The following is a 24175-nucleotide window of genomic DNA, read 5'->3' as shown; positions in this document are numbered from 1 at the left end:
AATATATCATGGAAAATAAATACCACATAATAAAATGTGCCTTTTGTCTATGTCTCCTACTGTTTTCTAACATTGAGTTATGAAATAAATCCAACTTTGTTTCACAGCAACATAGTGTCAATTAAAATCATTAGCTGAGGTAAGGTTTAATTCTCAAAACCAGTCTTTCAATTTCAGTTTCTTTTTCTTTTTTTGTTTTTTAATTTTTTTTTATTGGGGTATAGTTGTTTTACAATGTTGTGTTAGTTTCTACTGTTCAGCGGTGTGAAGTAGAGGTCCCTGTGCTATACAGCAGGTTCTTATTAGTTATCTGTTCTATACATATTAATGTATATGTGTCAATCCCAATCTCCCAATTCATCCCAACCCCCCTTTCCCCCACATCTTACATAACCATAAGACACTTGGTGGAAGCTTTCCTAGGATAAAAGAATAGTCTGCTTAAGTCTTAGTAAAGTGTTCATTTTTTTCCTTTTTTTAATTGACGTAGAGTTGATATACAATATTATATGTTACAGGTGTACAGTATAGTGATTCACAAATTTTCAAGGTTATATTCCATTTATACTTATTATAAAGTATTTTCTATATTCCTCCTGTTGTACAATATATCCTTTTTTTTTTTTTTTTGGCCGCGTTGTGTCTTCGTTGCTGCACGCGGGCTTTCTCTGGTTGTGGTGAGTGGGAGCTACTCTTCGTTGCAGTGCACAGGCTTCTCATTGCGGTGGCTTCTGTTGTTGTGGAACACGGGCTCTAGGCGCGGGCTTCAGTAGTTGCAGCACGCAACCTCAGTAGTTGTGGTGCATGGGCTTAGTTGCTCCGAGGCATGTGGGATCTTTCCAGACCAGGGATCGAACCCATGTTCCCTGCATTGGCAGGTGGATTCTTAACCACTGGACCACTAGGGAAGTCCCGTACAATATATCCTTGTAGCAAACCTAATAGTTTGTGCCTTTTAATCCCCTACCTCTATCTTGCCCTTTCCTCCTTCCCTCCTAAAGTGTTCATTTTTGCCAGCTAGAAATTACTTGCAGCTTTCACAAGAGTTTTAAATTTTTTTCAGCTTCTACCCATTAAAGTTTACAGTACTTAGTGTCTGAATTTTAGCCTGCGCCCTCTGGACAAAGTTGTGAGTCCCTCAAGTCCATGGGCCTCAATGGGAAAGAGCTACATTGGCTTGGTCTTGCCGTTGAAAAAAAAGATTTTTTTTTTTTTTTTTTTTTGGCTGTGTCGGGTCTTAGTTGCGGCATGTGGGATTAGTTGCCCTGCATGTGGGATCTTAGTTCCCTGACCAGGGGTTGAACCCTCGTCCCCTGCATTGGAAGGCAGATTCTTAACCACTGGACCACCAGGGAAGTCCTGAAAAAGCAAAACATTATTGTATTGTGTGTGTGTGTGTGTGTATGTGTGTGTGTGTGTATCTGGCCCCTGTATCTAGATGCTTTCAATTAACTCTTGTAGGTTTTCCAGGTGTGCAAACCAAATCATCACAAAAAAATGTCATTTGCTTCCTCCTCTCTATTTGCTATATCGTATTCTGTCTCTTGCCATTTTACATTTGCTGTAGTGCAATTTCTTTCTTTTTTTTTTTTAAAGCTCTTCCTGAGCCATTTGTTTCCTTTTTTTAAAATTAATTAATTTATTTAGTTTAGCTGCTCTGGGTCTTCGTTGTGGCACGAGGGCTCTTCATTGCAGCCCACAGGCTTCTCTATGCGTTGTGGTGCATGGGCTGTAGAGTGCAAGGGCTCAGTAGTTGCAGCATGCGTGCTTATTTGCGGTATGTGGGATCTTAGTTCCCCGACCAGGGGTTGAACCTGGGCTCTCTGCATTGGGAGTGGGGAGTCTTAACCACTAGACCACCAGGGAAGTCCCTGCAGTGCAATTTCTTTTAAAATTAGCTGACAAGTGGGAATTCCCTGGCAGTCCAGGAACTCTGCACTTTCAATGCCAAGGGCCAGGGTTTGATCCCAGGTCAGAGAACTAAGATCCTGCAAGCCACACAGTGTGACCAAAAAAAAAAAAAAAATTTTATTTTTAAAGTTACCTGACAAATACATCTTAATATCGTTTTGTGGAAAACTTGAAAGTTTGTGAATAAAGTTCATCTAGAAAAATAAATACCTAGGAGCAATAAAGAAAACTGAGGAAAAGAAGAATATTTAGGAGGGACTTGCCCTACCAGATATCAAAATATTCTATAAAATTATGGAAATTAAAGCAGTACAAATCCTGGCACAAACAGATCTTTGGAAGAAAACAGAATGTCCAAATTAAATTTGTACATATTTAGTTATGAGGGAGTGGCATTTCAAGTCAATAAAGAAGTAATAGGGCTTCCCTGGTGGCACAGTGGTTGAGAATCCTCCTGCCGATGCAGGGGACACGGGTTCGTGTCCCGGTCCCGGAAGATCCCACATGCCGCGGAGTGGCTGGGCTTGTGAGCCATGGCCGCTGAGCCTGCGTGTCCGGAGCCTGTGCTCCACAACGGGAGAGGCCACAACAGTGAGAGGCCCGCGAACCGCAAAAAAAAAAAGATCTATATCTATATATCTATATGTAACCATAGGGGCTTCCCTGGTGGTCCAGTGGCTAAGACTCTGCGCTCCCAATGCAGGGGGCCTGAGTTCAATCCCTGGTCAGGGAACTAGATCCCGCATGCATGCCGCAACTAGGAAGTCCGCGTGTTGCAACTAAGCATCCACATGCTGCATCTAAAATATGCCACATGCAGTAGCTAAGACCGGGGCAGCCTAAATAAATAAATATTTTTTTAAAAAGAGCAAAATGTATAATCTATCAAAATTTAAAATACACATATCCTTTGACCCAGCACTTTTACTTCTAGGAAGTCATGTTACAGAAACATGGGTGAGTGCTTAAAAATCTGTTCATTCCATCTTTGTGTTAAATGATCTAATTGTTCAACAACAGGATACTAGTTGGATAAATTGTGGAACATCCATGTAATCCATATAACATAATACATGAAAAGAATGAACTGGATCTGCATGTGCTGATATGGGAAAAGATGTCCATAAACACACTGAGGAATGAACAAAGCAAGCTGAGGAACAGAACAGAGAGTAAGATTCCACTTTTTAAGGAACAAGATGTGCACAAAGGTTGCATGACATCACCTTCTCTAACTCCCATTGCTGAATCACTCTTTACCTCTTACGCTAAATTATTTTTCTTTAGACTATTCACGCACGTTGGACATTGCATTTGTTTATTGTCTGTAGAAAGCTCCATGTGTACAATGACTTTATTTGTTCAATGCTCTGCCTTCAGTTCCTCATTTTAATTGAAAAACATAAATTAAAAGAAAATGAATGGAGACACAGAAACATACATACATATATGTATTTCAAAAAGTTATCTATATGCAGACCTACTAGAGAATGGACTTGAGGACACGGGGAGGGGGAAGGGAAAGCTGGGACAAAGTGAGAGTGGCATGGCCATGTATACACCACCAAATGTAAAACCCCTAGCTAGTGGGAAGCAGCCGCATGGCACAGGGAGATCAGCTCAGTGCTTTGTGACCACCTAGAGGGGTGGGATAGGGAGGGTGGGAGGCAGGGAGATGCAAAAGGGAAGAGATATGGGGATATATGTATATGTATAACTGATTCACTTTGTTATAAAGCAGAAACTGACACACCATTGTAAAGCAATTATACTCCAATAAAGATGTTAAAAAAAAGTTCTCTATATTTCAAAAACTGGATTTAAGACAATAAATTTCTACGACTGACACTAAATACTAAAATATCCTTAAAGAATTAATATTTGTACAATCTTTTTCCAGTTGAAAAAGCAGCTTTACCTCTATAGCCTTATAACATCATTATGAAAAACATAAAAATATAAACAACATATATTTGCATTTTACAATTTGCTAAAGTCATTCTTTTTCTTTTTTTTTGCGGTACGCGGGCCTCTCACTGTTGCGGCCTCTCCCGTTGCGGAGCACAAGCTCCGGACGCGCAGGCTCAGTGGCCATGGCTCCGAGGCCCAGCTGCTCTGCGGCATGTGGGATCTTCCCGGACCAGGGCACGAACCCGTGTCCCCTGCATCGGCAGGTGAACTCTCAACCACTGCGCCACCAGGGAAGTCCTAAAGTCATTCTTTTTCAATTGATGGTCCCAATCTTGTTGAAGTCATTCCTTTTTATTTTGCTATCCAAACTACTTCTAGTGTCCTGAACAATGCAGTTTTATTCATTTATATATATATATATATATATATATATATAAATAAATTCATTTGTATATAAAGATGGATAGATGGATCCCTCATTCGAGAATGTTCTTCCCTGCCTCTCCATGCAATATACGTGGACCCATCCTTAAAATCCCTCATTCAGACCGATCAACCTGACTCATTCCTCTCCCTCAAACTACAGACGCACACAGGAAACACAACAGACCAGGCCCTAACCACTACTTGCCCCCAAAGCTGCCCGGTTAGCTCTCCAGGCCCGACTGGTCCCGCCCACGCCTACGGCCTCCGGGGTTCTAAGTCCCCGCCCCCTCCGAGGAGTTTCCCAAAACCCAGCGCGGCAGGCCTCAGCCGCGCTAAGATGGCGACTCCCATGCATCGCCTCATAGCCCGGAGACAAGCGTAAGTTAGGGCCGGAGTCGGGCCGCTGGGCGGGCTGGGGGCGGGGAGAAGCGCGTCAGCCGGCTAGTGAGCGGGCCCTGGTATGCGGGGTCGGTGTGGGATCGTCAGCGTGGCCAGGCGGAGGTTGGCCGTTTTTCTCACACGTCGCCTGCCCGCGAGGGTCTCGGGCCGCGGCGGTAAGTTTGATGTCTGTGGATTAGAGATTTCGTGGAAGACGGCTGCGTAAGACCGCTGGGCGGGACCTAGGGGTGCCTGAAGACAGTCTCGTGTTTGGTTCCCGCGAAGGGAACGCCCAGGAGTTGGTCGCTAAGAGTTCTATGCCCCTTTGCCTACCCGGCTGCCCACCCCACGCGTGACCGGGAGAAGCCTGTAGCCCTCGTCCAACACCTCCTACTCTCGCCGACGTAAACCTTCAGCTTCCTGTGCAACCTCCAGCCCACTGGCTTTTCCTGCCCTGTTCCTATCGCCTTCCCTAGGAGCAGCCTGACTTTTCTGCCAAGCTCTCTTCTCACTTTCTGCCATTCATTCTCCAACAAATATTAATTTATGCATTACCTATCGCTCTATGCCGGTATTTGGGTGTAAGTAAAAAGAGGTGTTCAAGACAGAATCCCTGCTTTCAGGAAGCTCACATTCTATTGGTGGAAAGAGTCGATAAACTAAACATTTTAAGTAAATATAGTTGATGATAAGAGCTTTGAAGGAAGTAAGAGGTGATGGAAAGAGAAAAAGGTCCAGGTTAGGTTGGTTGGACTGGAAAGGCATCTCTGAAGAGGTGGCATTGGAACAGAGATCGGAAATGTGAGAAAGGAACCAGTCATGAGAGGATTTGGGGAAAGAGCACCCAGACTAGCATAATTGTTTTGAGACAGCAAAGAACTTAGTTTTTAAGAAACGAAAGATGGCCATTGTGGATAATGAGCGAGAGAGAATAGCACAAGAGGTTTTCTGTGAACAGATAATGCAGGAGTTTGTGCCAGATGCCCATTTCTTGTGAAACCTTTTTTTTCTTCTACCAGTCTGTATACCCAAACAACGTCCGACACTTTTTCACTCTGTCAGCTTTTCATGGCATCACCATTTGCCCGTTAATAATATATCGCTCACAGTCTGCTCTAATGTGTATATTTATATTTCTTTTTAAATAAATTTATTTATTTATTTTTGGCTGCATTGGGTCTTCGTTGCTGCGCGCGGGCCTCCTCTAGTTGCGGCGAGTGAGGGCTACTCTTCCTTGGGGTGCGCGGGCTTCTCATTGCGGTGGCATGTCTTGTTGGAGAGCACAGGCTATAGGTGCGAGGGCTTCAGTAGTTGTGGCATGTGGGCCCAGTAGTTGTGGCTCACGGGTTCTAGAGCGCAGGCTCAGTAGTTGTTGGCGCACAGGCTTAGTTGCTCCATGGCAAGAGGGATCTTCCCAGACCCAGGGCTCAAACCCGTTTCCCCTGCATTGGCAGGTGGATTCTTAACCACTGCTCCACCAGGGAAGCCCCTGTATTTCTTTTTTTTAAATTAATTAATTTATTTATTTATTTTTGTCTGTGTTGGGTCTTCGTTTCTGTGCGAGGGCTTTCTCTAGTTGTGGCAAGCGGGGGCCGCTCTTCATCGCGGTGCGTGGGCCTCTCACTATCGCGGCCTCTCGTTGCGGAGCACAGGCTCCAGACGCGCAGGCTCAGTAGTTCTGGCTCACGAGCCTAGTTGCTCCGTGGCATGTGGGATCTTCCCAGACCAGGGCTCGAGCCCGTGTCCCCTGCATTAGCAGGCAGATTCTCAACCACTGCGCCACCAGGGAAGCCCTGTATTTCTTTTTATATTTATATTTTTTATTCTAAGAGCCCTGATCCTTCTCTTCTCCCTTTCATCAGACTACCTCTCATGCCTGATGAGATTCCTTGAACATAAGGATAAAGACTTAAGGAATCAGAATGAATTAGTAGTATGCTTGGTGGAGGAAGAAGGCTTTGAAGTCATATGGTTCTGAGGTCAAGAATGGAGTAGCAGTAATACTTAATAGATGTGCAGTAAATGATGTCACCAGGGTCTAATCTCTCTCAAGTTTGCCCTTCTGGGTGTTGGTTCCATACTTGGTTAGATCACTCCTTTGGTCCTAAGATGGCTGCAGTATCTAGGGTCCTTTATATCCTCTCAGCTTCAAGTTGATAGCATCTCATTGTCTAGGTTGGGTTACATACCCTACCCTGAACCATGTCTATGGGATTATGAAGCTTTGATTGACTTGGATCTCATTCTCTTCCGAGCATAATTGAATGGATCCTTATAAACCAATGGGTGGAAAATAAAATAAAATAAAAATAAACGAATGGGTGGGTAGGCCAGAGGAGGTAATGATTGCTAGATTGACAAAACCAACCAATGTCCACTTAAATATGAAGTGAAAGTAAGACTTCTGGTGCTTTTAACATAAGTTTTGGAGTATCACACAGTTAAACAAATGTTCCATTTCTGCAGTATGCTTGTATTTGGTACATAAGCTACACAGAAGTAAAAGACAATCTTAGCTTTAGGAGCTTCTAGTCTTACTGGAAAGAAAACATGGTGTATAATGAAACCTGTCATGGTTTGCAGGCTGTCGGGACAATTCCCAGGGAGTTGGAGAGGGAGGGCCTTTAGAAGCAAGGGGAGTCCAGGAGAATTTGGAATATTTGGGGGGGAAAGCAGAAGAGGAGCCTTTACTTTTCATTTTATATTCATCAAAAAGATTTAATTTTATTTATAAAGAGCATATAGCACTTCCATAAGAACAAGTCTTAAACTACAAGTTATGGGAAGTGAGAAAGTACTATTGACATTGTTTTTAAAAGTCTTTGAACTAAAGGAGGAAAGGGGGGAAATTTGAACTTTTCATTCAGCAGATCTTTCAGAGACTTAACTTTGAATCAGATTTCACTCACATTTAATTATATACAGCATGAGAAGATACTTGAGGAGTGAGTAAAAGAGCCCTAATCCACTCTGAATGTGTTTAAGGCACTTGACCCATGTGATTGCTCCCCAGCATAACAGAGATTTTCCAGGTGAGATGGCTGTACTGCTGCTGGTAATCTGAGAACCCCTGGCAAACAGAAGTGGTGCTTAAGGACTGGAAGTAGGCAAATGCTGTTTTGATTTTCAAAGTGAGAAGGGTAGATTCCACAAACCAGACCAGTGAACTTGATATCCATTCCAGCCAAAATTCTGGCTCGATTTATTAAATACGTTCAGAAAGAAAAGCCAAGATCATCAGGTATCAAGTCATTACAGATTGATACCCTTTTTGCCTTTTAGGTATTTGGATTTCAAAAAGCCATCTTGAAAAGTCTCTCATAATATTCTTGTGAAAACAGAACAATTAGGTACATCATTTGAACATCATAGACAAAGAGTATTGTTTAATGGGTTTAAGTAAATATATAGAGGTATCCCATGGTGGCCTGCAGTGTTTGGTCCTCAGTTTGGTCTTGTCAACATTTTTATAAATGACTTGGATGAGGACACATGTGCGTGTTTATCAAACCTGCAGTTAACACAAAGCTGAGAGGGATAACTAATACAATGGATGACGAAATCCCAATCCAGAAAGGTCTTGACAGGCTGGAACTCTATGTTGAGTCTACCAAGAAGAAATTTAACAAGGGTAAAAGTAAGTATTGTAATAGTATTTTTTTTTAATTTCCATTTCCAACTGTTTGTTGCTAGTATATTGACTTTTGTATATTGACCTTGTATCCTGTGACCTTATTAAACTCATTTAGTAGTCCTAGTAGCTCCATTTTGGATTCTTAGGGATTTTCTAGGTAGATAATCATCATTTATATTATATTTTTTGTTTATTTGGTATGTACATTTTTAAGATTTTTCTTGCGTATTACCAAATAGCCCTTCAGAAAGTATCTGCAACTTACATTCTTACCAGCAATTAAGAATGTGTATCTTACTACATTTAGAGTGCCCATTCTCCATCTTTGCCAACAGTCGGCTTAAAAAACAGCTTTGCCAATCTGACAGAAATGGTATCAAAGAATGTGGTTTCACCCAAAAAGGCTGTACCATTAAAACACTTCCTTAAGCCTTAGCTTAGAATATAGAAATGGAATATTATTAAATAGGGTTATATATTTATTAGATATTACTCAGGCTTCTAATTAAACTGCATCCACTTGACTTCATTTTTGCTATATCTAATATTATGTTTTTCCTAGGTTAAAATTCTTTGGATTTTCCTTCTTAAAAAACATTGATAGTAGTTTTCCCTCCATCTCAGCACCCCTCCACCCCCAGTACTGAGGACTTACAAAGAAAAAAAATGACCCCCAGACCCACTGAACCTTATGTGAATAGCTGCTATTTGCCTTTCTCTCACTCCCTCTCCTCCCTTTTTTTTGGTGTGTGTGTGTGTGTGTGTGTGTGTATTACTTCTTGGTAGAGTTTTGCAGGTATAGCTGTAGTTGGAATTGCTGCCCCACAAGGTGTTTACATTTAAAATATTGATAGTTGTTGCCAGATTGTTTTCTAAAAGGTAGTGATAGTTTACATTTTCATGAACAGAATACCTATTTTCACATATTCTCCTTTAGGAGAAATGTGATGCTTAATTTTTCACTTACTGATTTCACTTACTGATTTATATAAAATTTTCAGTTAGAGATTCCCTATCAACATATACTAGAATATGTTTTTATATGGCTTATTGCCTAATACTGTTAAGTTAGCAAGACCTTTTATAATATTAGAATTTTAATGATTTATAATTGATTTGTATATTTAAGCTTTGTAAAAGCTTAAATAATTCTTAGGTAAGTCTATTTGCTCATTTTAAAAGAGAAAATGTAATTTAAAGAGTGCTTAATGTCTGACAGTGTCTGATGTAAGTTGAAATAACTAGTTATTAATTTTGCAAAAACAAATTTAGCATTCCAAATGCAGAAATTGAGGGCAAAATTCAATTCAGTTTTATGAGTAGGAGGTGACAATTTTGTGAAGTTCACAAAGTTAATTTATAAATTTCTAAATTTAGTTAAAGGAATTCTTAGGAAGCATGAAAGGTTTGTGTTTATTGTTTCTAAAAAGTTGGGTTATACTAATCTAACAAAAAAACTTTGGAATTTGATTTCTTTTAATTTAGCAAAATTGCTTGTTTAAGGATGCTAGAAACACACACTTTCTTCTTTTTTTTTTTTTTTTGCGGTATGTGGGCCTCTCACTGTTGTGGCCTCTCCCGTTGCGGAGCACAGGCTCCGGACACGCAGGGCTCACAGGCCCAGCCGCTCCGCGGCATGTGGGATCTTCCCGGACCGGGGCACGAACCCGTGTCCCCTGCATCAGCAGGCGGACTCCCAACCACTGCGCCACCAGGGAAGCCCCAGGGAAGCCCTCTTTGAGCTATCTTAAAATAACTCTGTAAATTGTAGAAAGCTGGTAGAAAAGATTCTTACCCATGAAAAGACAGTACAACTGATTCTTGCCCTGTGTCTATTGACCAGTTTTTAACGATCTGTAAATTCGTTTCCTGCGTTCCTGATTGCCCATATATGTGTGTTGTTTGGATTCTGTTTTGAACCAATTGCAACATCTTACTGGTTCCCTTATTAATTAATGATTAAATAAAACCTTTGACATGTGTTCACTTTATATTTATATGAGAGTCATGATTTTACATTTTTACTAATTATCCTTTAATGTTTTTGAATTTATTATTTCTGGAATGCATATCACAATTGTGTATATATTAAGTGTGTTAGTGGTTCTTTTTGCCTGAAAAGTGGGCAACTTAATATTGTCCATAGAGTGTTTTATTATTGATAGCCTTAACAATTTGCTACATTACACATTCAGATAAGCTCTGAAGTTATAGTCATGGTTCTGGCAGTTGCTTACTGAAATTTATGAACTATTACTAGGTAAAAAGCTGACTCTTTATTATCTTTCAATACTGCCACTCAGGACTTCCCTGGGGGCGCAGTGGTTAAGAATCCGCCTGCCAATGCAGGGAACGCGGGTTCAATCCCTGGTCTGGGAAGATCCCACATGCCGCGGAGCAACTAAGCCCGTGCGCCACAACTACTGAGCCTGCTCTCTAGAGCCAGCGAGCCACAACTACTTGAGCTCACGTGCCACAACTATTGAAGCCTGTGCACCTAGAGCCCGTGCTCACAACAAGAGAAGCCACCTCAATGAGAAGCCTGCGCACCACAATGAAGAGTAGTCCCTGCTCAGCAACGAAGACCCAATGCAGTCAAAAATAAATAAATTTATTAAAAAAAAAAGAAAACTACTACTGAGTAGTATTTCCTTGCTTGAAACATTACTTCTTCACGTTAGGATTGGCTTAGTTTTTGAACAAATGCTAAAAATAAATTACTGTCAAAATTACAGAAGCTGGCTGACGATGTGGGAATTCATTAATGAAAAGCATACTATACACAATATATGTCCTCTTACACCCTTGCCTATTTAAACAGTCAGTCATTTTAGAAACATTTACTGAACACCAATTATGTGTTCTCCAGGGATAAAAAGGTGACTGCTCTAGGTCGAAATTAAGAATCCAGCATCCCATCATGCAACCATGTTTTGAGAAAATTTAAGTTGCCATGTATCGTTAGTCCAGATAATTGATTAGCCTAATGTGTGGATTGATATTCACAATTCCCATTTATTTGTCTATTACTTTATGCCAGATTCCTTACTGCTTTCTATACAAACATCCCAGTCTATAGAATGGGGACAAACTCATTGGGTTGTCATGGGGATTAGATGTATTTATGTATAAATAGTACTTAGCTAAATTCCTGGCACACAGTAAGTATAAACCACGGTTATGGTCTTATCTAATTCTCACAATAACCTAGTGAAGTAGATACTATCCCATTTTTTAGAATAGAAACTGAAGTTCAAAAACTAGCTTGCTAATGAGCCTAAAGCTGTGTAGAGAAAGAGCCAAGATTTAAAAAAAATTTTATTGTTGTGAACTATAACACATCTACAAAAAAGTTCAGACAACATAAATATGTCCTTAATAGGTGATTTTTATAATTCTTTTTTTCTTTTTTTTTCAATTTTTATAATTCTTAACCCATGTAACCACTACCCAGATCAAGTATTTAATAAAAAATTGCCAATATACTAGATGCCACCAAGCTTTCCCAATCACAACCTCCTCCCTCCTTCCTAAAGTAACCACTATCCCAACATTTATGGTAATTACTTACTTGCTTCTGTTCTGTGCTTTTACCATCTAACTATTCACTAGAGTTTAATTTTGCCTGTCTTTAACCTTTACACAGAATCAGACAATTTAGATTCTTTTGAGTTTAGCTTCTTATATCTAAGCTCCGTCTGAGTTAAATTAAGCTGGAATTTGTTCATTTTTATCACTATGAAGTATTCCAGTGTATTCTGTACCACAGATCATCCATTCTTCTTTGACATTATTTCCAATTTTGAGGATTTTACAAATCTTGTTGTTAAGAATATTATAATAGTTCTTCCTCTTCCTCTTCTCTACTTGAACAAGTCAGTCCTAAAGCCATGAGGTGGTATGGATCCATGCAGAGGACTGACTTGGCACTGGAGTATTAGAGCTGAAGGGGAGTAACTAGGGCATCCACATAGGGACGTGAACTGGCTTGCAGTGCCAGCAGGGTGCAGAGGGCATCCAGTTGAGTGAAGGTCCAATGCAGGGTACCAGATCCCAAGCAGAGTGAGGGGGGTTTCCACACAGGGAGAGCCATTTAACACAAGTTGTCACCCTAGTGGGGAGAATGTCTCCATGGGGGAGGGGAGGTATAATTTGATATGGGGTGGCACAATCTAAATAGAAAGAGAAATGAGTTCATGTGAGGTGGACTGGCCCGGCAGTGGAAGTCAGAGCCCAAGCAGGGTGAGGAGCATGTTCACATGGGGAGTGTGGGAGGACAGCAAAGGGCAGAGTACCAGACCCCACGTGGAGTAAAGAGGTCATCTGTAAAGGGGAGAGGGCAAGAATGGGCAATTGGTTTCATAAGACAGATTGACCAAATAAGTAAATCTGTTAAGGATAATGGGAGCCAGATTTCTCACTGAAGGAGGAGGAGGTATGGGGAAGGAGAAAATAGAGTAAATTCTGTGAAGTTGGATTGGAATTAAAGGTATTGGTATGAATTCATGGTTTTCAAAATATATAGTTAAATATAGCTGTAAATGTGTGTATTTGATACATGGATAGTAATGTGTGTGTTGTTCCCTAGCTCTGTCCACTGAGGGTAACTGGGAGCAGCAACATTCCTGTTACAGTGAGCACATGTGTGCCCTGATCTTGACTCTGAATGTCATCAGGGTTCCATCAGGCCTGGAAAGGCCTGATTTTAGGACAGGGAAAGTATAAGATGAGCCTGGAATTTTTTGTTGTACCAGAAAGCAAGGAAGTGCTCAAAGAATGAAGGAACCATGTCAAAAGAACACAGAATCCAACTTGGAAGGATTCCCACTGACCAAATCTAGGGCAATCTGAGCATCAAAATAAATCATGGTAATAGATAGTAACTCATTCAATAAAATAGAAAAATAGACTTCATACTGATAGATGAATAAATGAACTAAAAATTTAATGAGCAGGATATTTATGTACTTTCAAATACCAACCCACAAAATACTTATTAATTGCTTTAATAGTTATTAATTATAGTTATATAACAAATTACCCCAGAATTTAGTGACTTCTAACAATAAACATCTCAGTTCTGTGGTCAGGAATTCAGGAGTGACTTAGCTGTGTAGTTCTTTTTTCTTTCTTCTTTTTTTTGGGGGAGGGCTGCCTCAGGTGTTAGTTGTGGCACGCGGGATCTTCATTGAGGCATGCGTGACCTTTTGTTGTGGCGTGTGAGCTTCTCTCTAGTGGCATGTGGGTTTTCTCTTTTCTGGTTGTGGCACGCAGGCTCCAGGGCACATGGACTCTGTAGTGTGGCACGTGGGTTCCAGAGCACATGGGCTATGTAGTTTGCAGCTCGTGAACTCTAGTTGAGGCGCAGGAGCTCAGTAGTTATGGCGTGCGGGCTTAGTTGCCCTGAGGCATGTGGGATCTTAGTTCCCCAATCAGGGATCGAACCCACGTACCCTGCATTGTAAAGCGGCTTCTTTACCACTGGACCACCAGGGAAGTCCCAGCTGAGTGGTTCTGACTTAGGTTCTCCCCATATGTTTGTGGTCAGGGTGTTGCCAGGGGCTGCAGTCATCTGAAGACTTGACCACAACTGGAGGATCTGCTTCCAAGATAGCTATTGACAGGGCTGTTGGCAGGAAGCCTCAGTTCCTCACCACGTGGGCCTCCCTAGAGGCTGCATGAGTGTTTTCATGACATGGCAGCTACATGAGCTAATCTTTAAAGTCACGCTCCATCACCCTGGTTTATTCTGTTAGTTAGAAGCAAGTCACTAAGTCTTAGCCACACTTAAGGGGAGGGTAGTTAGGCTCCAACCCTTGAAGTAAGGATATCATAGAATTTATGGACATAATTTAAAACCACCTCAATTACAAAAGGACAAAAAATAACTTTATATTGCAAAATCTGGTTGACACTCCATAATGAAGGGATCAAAACGAACATTATCAGTAACAAGACAAATTGAAGTGTTGTGTCACCTGACAGGAATACAGTGAGAAGAACACAGCACCTTTCTGTTATATTCCTGCCAAAAATACATGGCTTGAATCTAATCATATAGAGATGTCAGATGTTGTAGCCAGCCTCCAAGATGATCTCCAGTGATCCCTGCTTCATGTGTACTCTCCTCCAGAGAGTACCAGAGTTGGTCTGTATGACCAGTAGAATATAGCAAAAGTAATGGTATGTCATTTCCAAGATTGGGTGATAAAAGACTGACTTCTTTCTTGAGTTATCTTGGTCACTCTCCCTGGGTAAAGCCATGTTGTAAGCAGCCCTATGGAGAGGCCAGCAGGCAAGGAACTGAAGCCTCCCATTAGCCACATGAGTGAACTTGGAAGCAAATCCTCCAACTCAAATTGAAGCCCATTCTACAAAATAACTGGCTGTAATCATCAAAAAGTGTCAAGGTCATGTAAAGCAAGACACAGGCCTGAGGAACTCTTCCAGACAGAAGGAGACTAAAGAGACATGACAACATGTGCAACATTGATGCAGAACTGGATTTTGCTATAGAGAACGTTTTTGGGACATTTGATGAAACTTAAATGGGGTCTGAAGATTAAACTTAAATGGGATCTTGAAGGTATCAACATTAACTTCTTGATTTTGATGGTTACATTGTGTATATGAGAATGTCCTAGTTTATAGAAAACATGCAGCAAAGTATTCTGGTTTGATGAGGCATCAGGTTGGCAACTTACAAATGGCTCAGCAAAAACAGTTCACAAATGATTTAGGAAAAATAGTTCTTTGAACTGTACTTAACAGCTTTTCTATAAGGTTGTGACTATTTCAAAACTTTTAAAAGCTACATAAAGGAAAGCAATATTCCAATATTCTTACACATGTTATCTGGTATAGTTTTTTGTAGATTTCTATTGTGTAAGTACCTGCAAGTGGAATTGCTGGACTGTAGAGTATGCATTTCTTCAACTATAGTGGTTCTTGCTTTTTCTTAGGTTAGTAATGAGCACCTTTTCATGTTTTTATTAATTTGTTTCCCAATCCCATTTTTGTACTGCCTTTCCATCTTCCACTTTATCTTATTTTTCTATTGTACATAATTTCATTAATGATTCATAAGAGTTCTTTGTATACTTAAGATGAAGCTGTTGGCAAAATGTGTTACAAATATCTTCTCCCACTCTTTGGCTTCTCTTTTTACTCTCTTTATAGTATATTTTGATGAAGAGAAATTCTTAATTTTTGAAAATTCTTAATTTTAGTAATTCTAATTTATCCATCTTTTATGATTAGTGCTTTTTTAAAAATTAATGTATTTCTTTATTATTTTTGGCTGCGTTGGGTCTTCGTTGCTGCACGCGGGCTTTCTCTAGTTGCGGTGAGCGGGGCTACTCTCTGTTGCGGTACGCAGGCTTCTCATTGAAGTGGCTTCTCTTGTTGCGGAGCACGGGCTCTAGGCACGCGGGCTTCAGTAGTTGTGGCACATGGGCTCAGTAGTTGTGGCTTGCGGGCTCTAGAGTGCAGGCTCAGTAGTTGTGGCGCACGGGCTTAGTTGCTTCGCAGCATGTGGGATCTTCCCAGACCAGAGCTCGAACCCGTGTCCCCTGCATTGGCAGGCAGATTCTTAACCACTGTGCCACCAGGGAAGTCTTAGTGCTTTGTTTTTGTTTCTTAAGAATTCCTAACTCAATTATGTCACTTTTTTTATACTATCTTTTAAACCTTGTTTGACCAAGTTTGTAATCATTGTTGGCTTATGGTTAAGTCTTACTTTTGCCATGTGCATAACCAGTTGTCCCTACATCATTTATAATCTAACCTTTCCCCCCACTGCTCTTTAATGCCATGGTTGTCATAAATTGTTCATGTATACATTAGTCTATTTCTGGACATTCTGTTCTGTTCCACTGGCATATTTGTATATATTTGCTCCAATCTCACATTCTTACTTATTATAGCTGTATCATAAGGCACTGTCTTTTATTTTTTTCTTTCAGTCTTATTGAGATATAGTTGACATACAGCACTGTATAAGTTTAAGCATAATGATTTGATTTACATACATCATGAGGTCACTGTTAACAATAAGTTTAGTGAACATCCATCATCTCATATAGATACAAAATTAAAGAAACAGAAGAAAAAAAGATTTTTTCTTGTGATGAGAACTCTTAAGATTTACTCTCAACAATTTTCACGTATAACATGCAGCTGTTAATTTCATTAATCGTGTTGTACATTACATCCCTAGTACTTATTTATCTTATAACTAGAAGTTTGTACCTTTGACTGCCTTCATCTGGTTGCAGCTCCCCCTATCCCCCACCTCTGTTAACCACAAATCTGAACTCTTTTTTTTTATGATTTTTTTGTTTGTTTTTGAAATATCATTTACCTACAGCACCACGTTAGTTCCGGCTGTACAAGAAAGAGATTCAGTATTTCCGTACATTACAAAATGATCACCACAAGTCAATGTCTTTTAATCTAAGTCTTCCCTACTTGTTCCTTTATAAGGGTATTTTGGCTATTCTTGGCCTTTTGAATGTCCATATACATTTTAGGGAATAAGTTTAAGTTTCATACCAAACACCTGTTGAGATTCTGATTGGCACTGCTTTGAATCTATAGATCAGTTTGGGAAGAATGGACAGTTTACAATATTGAGTCTTTCAGTCTATGAACATGGTAATCCTTTTATTTAGCTACTTATTTAGATGTTTAATTTCTCAGTAATGTTTGTTTTCTGCATAGAATTCTTGCACATATTTTCTTTCACTTATTTATAAGTGCTTGTTATTTTTCAGGATGTTATAAATACCACCTTTTTTTTTTTTGCGGTACGCGGGCCTCTCACTGTTGTGGCCTCTCCCATTGTGGAGCACAGGCTCCGGACGCGCAGGCTCAGCGGCCATGGCTCACGGGCCTAGCCGCTCCGTGGCATGTGGGGTCTTCCCGGACCAGGACACGAGCCCGTGTCCCCTGCATCGGCAGGCGGACTCTCAACCACTGCGCCATCAGGGAAGCCCATAAATACCACCTTTTAAATTTTTATTTTTAACTGTTTTTGTTAATTAGAAACTCAATTGATTTTTATGTGTTGACCTAATATCTAATAGAAAGTTTGGCAAACGATAGTCCACTGAATCCTGCCTGCTGCCTGTTGTAGGCTTGCAAACCAAGAATGCTTTTTACATATGTTTGTATATATATGATCAATTTGATGATAGAGAACACTAATTTTGAACCTCAATTGAGTGAAATGTTATCTTATAGAAAAGAATTCCATTCTTCTCATTAATAAACCTCTTTTATTTGAAATATTTTCATTAATAAAATATTTGTAGAAATTTGTTTTCTCTCTTGTGATATAAATACCTTTGTAATATCTTAAATTTTGCCTCTTGGTCTGCAAAGCCTAAAATATTGACTCTCTGACACTTTATAGACAAAGTTTACTGACCCCAATATAAAACCTTCCTAAACTCACTTATGAATTCTAATTATTGAAAAATGTTTCGGGACTCCCCTGGCAATCCAGCGATTAGGACTCCACGCTCCTAATGCAGGGGGCAAGGGTTTGATCCCTGGTTGGGGAAGTAAGATCCCACATGCCGCATGACAGGGCCAAAAAAAAGTTTTTTTATCTGTAGAGTCTGTTGGATTTGCCATTTACATGATACATCATCAGTAAGGAATGACAATTTTCTTTCTTCCTTTCTAACTCCTTTATCTATTTTTCTTCACTTGCCACACCTTAATTCAATTTCAGGGACTGAGATTTTTCTTAATCTCCTAGGTGACTAGAAGCTGGGCTGCACTTGATAAGCAGTTGCTTTATTCTTAGAGTAAAGCCCTTCAGAGTCCCAACTCTGAATGCATAATTTGTCTCCCTTGCTCCTTATAAGTGGTGCTTGCTTACCCTCCTGAGTTGGGGAAAAAACCCCAGCACAAGAGTTGACTTAAACGTAGGACTGACCACTCTGGGTTTCCAGCTTCTTCCATATCTTGGCTTGGTTATTCTTTAATCTCTTGTTAGTTCTCTGATACCTCGAGCACATTGTTAAAAATGTTTTGACTGTCTTTTCTAGTTCTGAGCTGAAGAGTTGGTCTGAGTTACCTAGTCTGCCATTACTGGAATGGAATTGAAGAAAGAAGATTTGTACTCAGTTCTGTCTAACTCCCAGGTCCATGCTCTTAACCACTTACAATATTGCTCTGTGATTAAATCTAACAAATAATTTAAAGTGTAAAATGGTGCTTATTTTTGGATTGTACCTTTACATAAGCATCATTTTATGCTTATATTGTTTATGCTTCTCACGACAGAAAATGTCAGGTCAAAAATTTAAGGCCTGTATTCTATTTTTTACTCTGCAGTGAAGCAAATAAACAACATGTAAGATGTCAGAAATGCTTGGAATTTGGGCATTGGACTTATGAATGCACAGGAAAAAGAAAGTACCTACATAGGCCTTCAAGAACAGCAGAACTAAAGAAAGCTTTAAAAGAAAAAGAAAACAGATTATTATTACAGCAAAGGTAAGGTTACATATGGTATCCAAAGGAATATTTATTTGTATTTATAAAATTTATTAAGGGACTAAATATCTTATGGTGGTTATCCAGATTTAGATTATATTGTAATATTAGCTAATGTTTAATGAGTGTTACTGTGTGCCAGGCACCGTACTAAGGTCTTTACAATTATTAGCTTATTTCAGCATCACATCTATACTGTTAAGGTAAGTACTATTATAATTCCCATTTTACATATGAAGAAGCTGAGGCATGGAGAGATTCAGTAACTTGCTCAGTGTCACACAGCAAGTAAGTGGAAAAGTTAAGTGTTAAACCAACTAACCAGTCACCAGAGTGGAGAGATTCAGTAACTTGCTCAGTGTCATACAGCAAGTAAGTGGAAAAGTTAAGCGTTTAACCAACTAGCCAGTCTCCAGAGTCCATGCTCTTAATCACTTTGCTTTTCTTGCCTCAACTGCCAATGAAATGACAGCAGAATACTATGAGGTAGATTATATGAACTGATATGGAAAGATATCCAAACTAAGTACCCAAGATACTTATACTAAGTATATAAACAAGGTAGAGAACAGTATATATAATACACTATCGTTTATGTTAAAAAGGAAGAAAAAAGGAATAATGGAGCTTTTTGGGGGGGGGGAATATAAATGATTGATAATAGTGGTTCTTTTCTAGAAGGAGAACTGGGTAGGAGGGAAAAATTGTTATTTATCCTTTTATGCCCTTTGAATAAAGCTTTTCAAATTCCCATGAAATAAGTAAGCTTATGTGTTTCAGAGAAACTGAAACAGGAAGGTGTCAGGTCTACTTAGTGTTGCATATTAGAAGTAGCACCTTCATGAGGACCGTTAGCAATATAATAGTGTCTTAAACATCTGGATTTTCCAGGCAACAGTCTTCCAGTTTGTGGACAGGAAGACTCTTCAAGGGTTATACAGGAATAGACAGGTAATCAGTTTCTAGATTATCAATATTCATATATGTTTCTTCCAAAGATAAATCTGTATGAGACCTTGCCTACCCTTCTCTAATTTCACAAAAGAAAGGCATACCTCTCGCCTATCTCTAATCTTACCTTGGTATATTGTGCTCATGTATAAAATCCTAGAGACTTTTCAAAATACTGGTGTTTGTAAGAAAGTAAAAGGCCCAAATTATTGGGAGCAAGTTCTTTTGTAATTTTTTTTCCCAGCAAAATTGAAGGAGGATCTAATTGAGTTGTCCATTTAAAAGTACACTTTAATGATACGTCGTTATGTGACTTGTGGAATATAACATGGGAGGAATTCAGAGAACTGAGTGACATTGCTACATCAAAACTCTTTCTATTCCCATCTACCTGTTCAGGTTAACAAGCTTTCTCAGGGTTAAATCTGTAAAAGTTAAATATAGGAATTAAATTGATACTGAACCCTGTCATAGTCAAGCAATAAGATCCATGGATATATAAGCTAGAAAAAAAAAATCCATGTCATTAAGAGGTACAGTTCCAGTGAAATTTTTTTATGTATAATAGTTACTAAAATTTATATTTTACATTGTTTTAATCAATTTGTATAGTAGTAATGATAATGGTAATTCAACTCAGAATTTTTAAACACTTTTAAAACCTTATGATCACAAGTAATTAAAAGATACAATATTAAGTTATGTCTATTTTTATTGCAGAGAAATGTAAGTGATCACTAAAATTTTCAGGCATGAAAATATATTAGGATACATTCTGTGGCGAAAGGAGAATAAAAATTCAAGTTCAAAGAGGAAAAGGGACAGTGTAAAAGTACCAATTATTAAAGATAAGCTTGTTCATTTATTTTTTTTAAATTAATTATGATACATATCAAATTTTGTGGTATTTACAATTACCAAAATGATGTAACGATTTTCTTTTTAAAATATCAATATTTAATATATAATATGCCAGACTTTATACCCTTTGAGGGGAAAAACATAATTTTTCAAACTTCTTTTATCAGGAATGTAAGCAAAAAATATTTGAAGACCTCTGTCCTAAAGAATAAAATATAAGAGTTATGAATAATTTCATTTCAACATTTACTTTTGTTTTTCTAGTTGTATTACACAACTATCTTGGTCTTAAAAATACATAGAACTACATGAATTTTAGTTTTGGCTCTGTTACGTAAAGACTGCTGATTTTTTGGTTCAATGATAAAATTATGGAAGTGTGTGAATTTCAGTGATCTTGCATTCTTGTGGTGTGAATTAACAAATGTACTTCTACCACTTATTTTACTGCAAAAATTACAATTCTCCAATAAGTAATTTCATCGTGTAAAACAGCTTTACATAAATACATATTTATATTTGAGGACCCAGGAAATAAGGATATAATGTTATCTAGGAAATATAGAGAAGTTCAGAATATAAAAATGTTAAATTTACAGGACAGTATATAGTAATAGAAGTAAATCTGTAATTTGAAAGCCTGATTTAGTATGCATGCTGTTTGGCAGCTATATATCAGCAAGCCATTTGTGTATTTCACTCAGAAATCTCCAGACTTTGTTCTTTATAAATAATGTGAGGGAACACAGTCTTGAAGTATTAAGTCTCTGGTTCTTAAGCAGTAAATAACTGAACATTTGGGGGACATGCAGAAAAAGAAATATTTTGTTTGTTTGTTTGTTTTTGTTTTTTGGCCATTCCTCGCGGCATGCAGGATCTTAGTTCCCAGACCAGGGATCAAACCCGGGCTCCCTGCAGTGGAAGCGCAGAGTCTTAACTACTAAACTGCCAAGGAAGTTACAAGAAATAGTTTTTAATTTTTTTTTTATTATTTTTACTTTTTATTTTTATTGGAGTATAGTTGATTTACAATGTTGTGTTCGTTTCAGGTGTACAGCAACGTGAATCAATTAAGAAATGGTTTTTTAAATTAAAGGTTGCTTTTCTTTTTATATGAAATGGCCATTTATAATACCATTCTAGAAACCCGAATTATAAATTACAACTGTTGTGCTATTACTTGCTTTCTTCTGTTGTTCACTAAATAGTCGATTTAGCCATGTCAGTCTGAGTTCAAAACTAAAAAAGAGGGGCTTCCCTGGTGCCACAGTGGTTGGAAGTCTGCCTGCCAATGCAGGGGGCACGGGTTCGAGCCCTGGTCTGGGAGGATCCCACATGCCGCGGAGCAGCTGGGCCTGTGCGCCACAGCTGCTGAGCCTGTGCTCTGGAGCCCGTGAGCCACAACTGCTGGGCCTGTGTGCTATGGCTGCTGGGACCCACGCACCTAGAGCCCGTGCTCCGCAACAGGAGAGGCCACCATGGTGAGGGGCCCGCACACCGCAAAGAAGAGTGGCCCCTGCTCGCTGCAACTGGAGAGGGCCTGTGCACAGCAACGGAGACCCAGTGCAGCCAAGAATGAATAAATAAAATAGATGAGTTTAGAAAAAACTAAAAAACAATCAAATTGGTGCGTTTGGTCATCTTAACTACTAACTTAACCTCGCTTCTAAATTACAGTTGATAACATTTGTCTTGCTTAAGTGCTGGTTAAGTTGACTGTATGTACCATATACACCTGCAACAGGAAACTTTCCTCTTGATTATAGCAATAAACACTGGACTCTCAGTACATGTTATAAAAGACAAAGTGTTTCTCCAATGAAAAAAGTTTTGGGGATAGCAGAAGCGTTTGAGCTGTTTATAACACTGTATTAACAGGAGCTTTTTCCCCCCTTCACATTTATCAGCATTGGAGAAACTAATGTAGAAAGAAAGACCAAGAAAAAAAGGTATGTGTGGCTTTAGTATTATATAGATAATATATAATACTAGTTGGAGGGATGGGGTGTGTGATTTTAAAATAATAGTTACAAGATTTGGATCTGAAGTCTCTTGTTTTCAATTCATGATTAAATATCATCCTGTTTTCTGATATGTTCCTCTGTTTACCTATCTGGAGTTTCTTCATTTATCCTTTTTCTCCAACTTTCTAGAGTCCTTATACCTAGAATAGTAAGTAATTTCTCTTGTCTTAGATTAGGAAATATTATTAGAGTGGTAAGAAATTATTGACCAGCTGTATCTGGTATAAAGTAGTTAAGGTTATGAAGCATTTACCACTCTACATGAGGTTTAAGTAAACCCAGTTGTTAAACTGCAACTTTATTCTAACATCATTCACTCTGGAGCATAGTATAGTAGGTACACTTATCTCAGACTCCATCCAAGAGAGTTAAATTGCTGTAGTAAAAGACCTTGTGGTTGAGGGGAGAGGGTGAGCACGGTGGGGTTATTACAGTTAGGCAATCCTCAAAACATCAAATCTAGAGATAACATGCTAGCAAAGCTTCAGTATATATGTGTATATATATATATATATATATATATGTATATATATATATATATATATACATAATACTCAAGTGAAATTGCTTTTAAACATTCTCTTAAATGTCAGCTTCTCATGCATATAATTGTCTAATAGGTCTAAGAGTGTAACTAGTTCCAGTAGCAATAGCAGTGACAGTTCAGCCAGTGATTCTTCGTCAGAGAGTGAAGAGACCTCTACCTCATCCTCCTCAGAGGACAGTGACTCTGATGAAAGCTCCTCCAGTTCATCATCTTCAGCTTCCTCCACAAGCTCTTCCTCGTCCTCCGATTCAGACTCAGATTCCAGCTCTTCCAGTAGCAGCAGCAGCAGCACAAATAGTAGCTCTGAGGATGAACCACCAAAGAAGAAGAAAAAGAAATAGAATTGTTGCACCCATGTTGGACTGATGGACTAAAAACATTAATGCAATTCTCAGAAGGGAATTTAGAATGTGTTAAGACCAAATAGGTTAACTGATGAAAATTTTTAGAGTTCAAAAGTTTCTAAATGTTTTACATTGTAAGAGCATAAAGAGTATTAATAATGGATTATATATATAAAGACTTTTTTATTTTAGGGGTGAATCTTGGTTTTTTTTATCTTTAAAATATATCTCTAAAATTAATCAAAGCTGAAATCTAGTAAATCTTTTTGTGATGAAACCTGTCTTTTCTCCCTGTGAAATAAATGCCATACTTTGTTACATGTTAGTGCTATGTATCAGACATGTTTTCAGGATAATGCATCAGAATATCTATCTGGCAGTGAATTTCTAATGCTTTTGGCTGTATGTTACTATGTAAGATTTAATACCTCTATAAGCTTAGAGTTTTCCTACTGTTAATAAATGTGCTCTATTTTTATGTTTATGTTCAGAAAGTTGTCCTGACTTCTTCTCCTAAGTGAAAAGTTCAAGGAATCTATTAATAAATTTATACCTTTTAGATGGTACAAGTTTTAAGTTACTGTGTTGTATCATTCATTTTCTTCTGGTTCTTAGAGTTACCCTTTTATGACAAAAATTATTCTAGAGGAACTTAAAAAGGAACAAAATTCTGAAACTA

At 38.8% G+C, this 24175-nt stretch overlaps 1 protein-coding gene and 1 non-coding gene across 3 annotated transcripts; one reads left to right on the top strand and one right to left on the bottom strand.

Annotated features, from left to right (window-relative positions):
* Nucleotides 1-1793: 1793 nt before the first annotated feature.
* TRNAG-CCC (transfer RNA glycine (anticodon CCC)) lies at nucleotides 1794-1866 on the bottom strand. The gene has a single exon. It is a non-coding gene; the product is annotated as a tRNA-Gly (tRNA).
* Nucleotides 1867-4557: 2691 nt separating this feature from the next.
* Nucleotides 4558-23974, top strand: ZCCHC10 (zinc finger CCHC-type containing 10). Of its 2 annotated transcripts, XM_007461349.1 has the most exons (4): nucleotides 4568-4626; nucleotides 18608-18769; nucleotides 22489-22530; nucleotides 23226-23974. In XM_007461349.1, the coding sequence occupies exons 1-4, from the start codon at nucleotides 4586-4588 to the stop codon at nucleotides 23491-23493; spliced, it is 513 nt and encodes a 170-aa protein (XP_007461411.1). In that variant the 5' UTR covers nucleotides 4568-4585; the 3' UTR covers nucleotides 23494-23974. The 2 variants fall into 2 exon arrangements, with proteins under 2 accessions (XP_007461412.1, XP_007461411.1); XM_007461350.1 differs by lacking the exon at nucleotides 22489-22530 and having other exon boundaries at nucleotides 4558-4626; nucleotides 23226-23867.
* The last annotated feature ends 201 nt before the right edge of the window (nucleotides 23975-24175 follow it).

This window comes from Lipotes vexillifer, unplaced genomic scaffold (genome assembly GCF_000442215.2).
Source record: "Lipotes vexillifer unplaced genomic scaffold, Lipotes_vexillifer_v1.1 scaffold217, whole genome shotgun sequence".
Lineage (NCBI taxonomy): Eukaryota > Metazoa > Chordata > Mammalia > Artiodactyla > Lipotidae > Lipotes > Lipotes vexillifer.
This window is presented reverse-complemented; position numbering and strand designations above follow the sequence as displayed.